The 4,206-nt window shown below is 64.3% G+C and overlaps 1 protein-coding gene across 1 annotated transcript; it reads right to left on the bottom strand.

Annotated features, from left to right (window-relative positions):
- Positions 1 to 688: 688 nt before the first annotated feature.
- On the bottom strand, positions 689 to 3,977 carry HTR1A (5-hydroxytryptamine receptor 1A). Its single transcript, XM_075079052.1, has one exon. The coding sequence runs from the start codon at positions 3,647 to 3,649 to the stop codon at positions 2,408 to 2,410; it is 1,242 nt and encodes a 413-aa protein (XP_074935153.1). The 5' UTR covers positions 3,650 to 3,977; the 3' UTR covers positions 689 to 2,407.
- Between the last annotated feature and the right edge of the window lie 229 nt (positions 3,978 to 4,206).

Below are 4,206 nucleotides of genomic sequence, written 5' to 3'. Positions count from 1 at the left end.
CGGCGGGCAGCGGCGCAGGGCGGCTGGGGCACCCCGCAGCCCTCGGCGCGGGTTCGGGTGCTGTGCCCGTGGCCCCGACATCCCTCGCCCTGCAGCGCGGGGCTGGGAGGCGGATGAAAGGGGCACAGGAGTTGCGCCCCGCTTGCCGCCCTGCCTTATGCGGCTCGGGTGGGCCCTGCCGCCGGGCCCCGGGGCCGAGCGGGACCCGTCCCGCGGTCAGGCGCCAGTCCCGGGGCGCAGGGAGGGACCCGGCGTGGACTGGTGTGCGGGCATCCACGCTTTCCCACCTGGGATCGTTTGCGGGAGGGTTTGCAAAGAAAAAAAATTTTAAAGGGCAAATCGTGAAGAAGCGCGCTTGCAGGAGTCGGCGGGACTCGGGGGAGGAGGGGGCGAGAGGAGCAAACCCCGCTGCTTGGCAGCCTCCCGTTCCCGCCCCTGCCCCGGGTGCCAGGCGGCCCTCGCCGGACCGCACCTCCGGCGGGTGGGGCTCCCAAAGCTACAGGTTACCGAGCACTCAGGAGTAAGTTTCGGCTCCCTAATCCCCGCAGGCTGACTCTTCTGACGCTCCGGCATTTAAGGAATATCTAGGACACACGCGGTTAGGAGTGATCAAAGAGGAGATAAGATCAAAGATCACTTTAATTGCGAAAATGAGGTCAAATAAGATTTTCAGAAAATCAGCTATATATCAGGCTGTTAAAAGCACTATTGTCATTTAATGTAAGCGGTGAAGTTCAGAAATGACTGGACACTTACATTCACGTGACGCACAGATTTAACATTCCCTTTTACCTACAGGTAACACAGATTACACAAAAATAAACAGGAATATATATATATATATTTGGTCAAGCATTCATTTCAGGCAGCCCGTCGCGGAGGTACGCGGCAGCCGGCCCAGTGCCAGCACCCGCCCGGCGCCACCCCCGCCCCGGCCGAGGGGGCAAAGGGGCGGCGGGCAAGGCTGTCCTCTTGTCCCGCTCCAACCCCGGGCCAGGCGGGGAAGGGTAAGCACCCCGGGTTTCCTGGGGCCAAGCAGCTAGGAGTGACGGGAGGTGGGGCCCTCTGCGGGGGGAGTCTTGCGGAACCGCCGCGGGAGCCCGGCCAGGCTGGCAGTCCCTGCCCTCGGCACCGCGGTGACACTGCCTGCTTCTCGCCGTAGCTCCCGGCTTGCGGGGAGGGTCGCGCATAAACCCGCCGGGGCTGGCCCTGCCCCTCCCCAGCCTACGCCGAGATGACGGGTTGGCCACCTGCGGCTGCCGTCGGCGGGTGCGCTCGGCCCCTCCCCTGCTGCCACGGAGCACAAGGCAATGTTTTGGTTGATCGGTTTGCTTCGTTTTGGTGTTGCTTGCGGATTTTTGTTTGTTTGTTTTTGTTTTCCCACGAGCAAAACGTGCAGCAGTCGGCTGCCTCCGAAACATCCGCAGCGTCTCCGGAGAAACTTTCAAGCGGCGTTAAAAAAAAAAAAAAAACACGCTACTTCGCAGGCTGCTTAAACTCTCTGTGCCGCTGCGTGCGCGGTGAACTCGGGGACAGTCACACAGCGCCAAGGCTTTCCTTGGTGGGAAACCCTTGGACAAAGACATTAAAAAAAAATATCTCCGTATAATGAGGCGTGCGGTTGGGGTTTAAGCGCTATCTCTTCCACGCGCTGTAACGAAGGGAAGCCCGATGAACTGGAAGGTCCTAGCATAGCAGGAGAGCTGTTGGACACATGTTAACGCAGACGGGCATGTTGCTGGAAGTACCTTGCAAGGTTACAAAACACGGTAGCGTATCCCCCAAGAAAATCCACTTGTAGTTTCACAGCCCGGGAAGCGACGAGCCCAAAGCCCCTTCCTCTGCTCGCGGAGTGGCCTTCAGCCCCTGTACTCACACCACCAGACCGAGGTCGGACTCTGAGTCCCGCGCCGTCTCCTCGTAAGTCCAAGAAATATCCCCATGACGGCGGTTTTCTGCATAGGGTGGTTTATTTTTACCAATGCTACTCGGGCAGACACTGTGGTTTACAGCGACCACAAGCAACGACCTGCAAACCCTAAGTCTACCCAGAATAATGGAGGGGAGGGAGGGAGGAAGAGAGGGAGAGCGCGCCGGCGCCCGGCAGCGGAGCCCCGGGGAGGCGAGGCAAGGCGAGGGCGGCCGCGTAGCCCCCCCGGCCCGGGCATCCCCCCCCCGCCGCCGGTGGAGCCCTGCCCTGCCCTGCCCTCCCTTGCCCTGCCCCGCGGGGCTCGTCCGACGGGCGCAGGGGTGAGGGGCTCGGGTGCCCTGCGGAGGGGGTTCCCGGAGCCCCCCGCCCTTGTGCCGGCGCTGGAGAGGGCTTGGGTGGGGGCCACACTGCGGCGAGGGCCAGGCAGACGGAGCGAGCAGCAGGAGCCCCCGCCGCCCCGTCCCGGAGCGGCGGGATTCACTGCCTGCAAAATTTGCACTTGATAATTTTCTTAAAAGCACTTTGGAAGTCTTTGTTGAAATAGGCATAGATGATGGGGTTGAGGAGGGAGTTGGAGTAGCCCAGCCAGTTGATGACTGCCCCCAGCCACTCGGGCATGTAGCACTTACTGTCACAAAAGGGCAGGACCAGCGCCACGATGAAGAACGGCAACCAGCAGAGGATGAAGGTGCCCATAATGATGCCCAGGGTCTTGACAGTCTTCCTCTCCCGGGACAGAGCCATCCTCCGCTTGGCCTCTGTGTTCTTCTCGTTGCGCCTCTCGAAGGAGGGGGGCGGCGGGGAGCCGCACGCCTCGCTGGGCAGCGGCAGGTGAATCTTGGAGGAGCTGTTGCAGCGCTGGACCTCGATGATCTCCAGGGCGGCCCCGTCCTCGCTCTGCCGCACCGCGCCGTTGATACAGGCACCGGGCTTGGGCTCCACCGTCCGTCGCCAGCCCTTGCCGGGCTCCCCGTTGCTATTCTTCTGCAGGGCGGCTGGGGAGAGGGTGAGGCAGGTGTCAGCGATTTTCTTCTTCTCCGCTTTCTTGACGGTCTTGCGGATCCTGAAGCGGGCCGCCTTGAAGATGCGGCCGTAGAGCACCAGCATGAGGAGGAGCGGGATGTAGAAAGCGCCAAAGGTGGAATAGATGGTGTACCCGTGGTCCTTGCTGATGGTGCAGGCGTCGGGGTCCGAGCGGTCCTCGGGCGTCCTCCAGCCCAGCATGGGCGGGATGGATATCAAGAAGCCGATGAGCCAGGTCAGGCTGATAAGCACGGCGGCCCGCCGGGGAGTCCGCTTGTTGACATAGTCGATGGGGTCCGTGATGGCCCAGTACCTGTCCAAGGCGATGGCGCACAGGTGCAGGATGGAAGAGGTGCAGCAGAGCACGTCCAGCGAGATGAAGATGTCGCAGGTGACTTGCCCCAGCGTCCACTTGTTCAGCACCTGGTAGAGGGCCGCCATGGGCAGCACCAGCACGGACACCATGAGGTCGGTGACAGCCAGCGAGCCGATGAGATAGTTGGCTACGGTTTGCAGGGAGCGCTCCAGGGCGATGGCCGCGATCACGCAGGCGTTGCCGCTCACGGCGCATAGGATGAGTGTGCCCAGGAGCAGGGAGGTGAGCAGCTGGTAGCCCAGGGTCACCTCGGCGAGGCCGGGGCCGCCTGCCCCCTCGGGGGAGCGTTCTGGGGAGGTAGTGTTGTTGGCCACATCCATGCCGGGCGGGGGGGGTTGCTTCAGGAGACGGGCATGGGAAGAGGCGCCGGTCAGTTGTGCGCTCCCCTGGCAGGAGGCATCGCCGCCCCGTGCGCTTTGGCCACGCCGGGCACCCCCCCCTCGCCACCCCTCCCTCCCCTATATAGCGCGGCGGGAGGCGGCCGAGGCTCGGAGGACGGCGGCTGGCGGAGCCGCCCCGCGCCCGCCCATCCCCGCCGCCTCTGCCCAGCGCGCAGCCCCGGGCGGCGGGGGCGGCCCTCCCGCCGCCGCTCGCCGATCTGCTGCCCCTCGCTCCGCCGGTCTCCCGCGCAGCTCCTTCCTGCTCTGCCTCCCCGCGCTCCCCTCGCTTTCTCCCTCCCTCCTTCCCCTCCCCTTCCGTCCCCCACCGCCATCCCGCCCTTCCGCGGCGGGGGGTCCTCTTTGGGTCGCCATCGTCCCTGGCGCCGCCGGCCGACCGACCGACCGGGCTCCGGTGTCCGTCATTCTCCGCCGCACCCTCCCCGCTGGGGGGAGGCCGCAGAGAAACCCACCGCTACTCCCCCTCCCACCACCGCCCC

This window comes from Phalacrocorax aristotelis, chromosome Z (assembly GCF_949628215.1).
Source record: "Phalacrocorax aristotelis chromosome Z, bGulAri2.1, whole genome shotgun sequence".
NCBI classification, from domain to species: domain Eukaryota; kingdom Metazoa; phylum Chordata; class Aves; order Suliformes; family Phalacrocoracidae; genus Phalacrocorax; species Phalacrocorax aristotelis.
The sequence above is the reverse complement of the archived record's forward strand: the minus strand, read 5'-3'. Positions and strand labels throughout refer to the sequence as shown.

Coding starts and splice junctions, on each gene's coding strand:
- HTR1A (XM_075079052.1), bottom strand. CDS start 3,649: ATGGATGTGGCCAACAACACTACCTCCCCAGAACGCTCCCCCGAGGGG.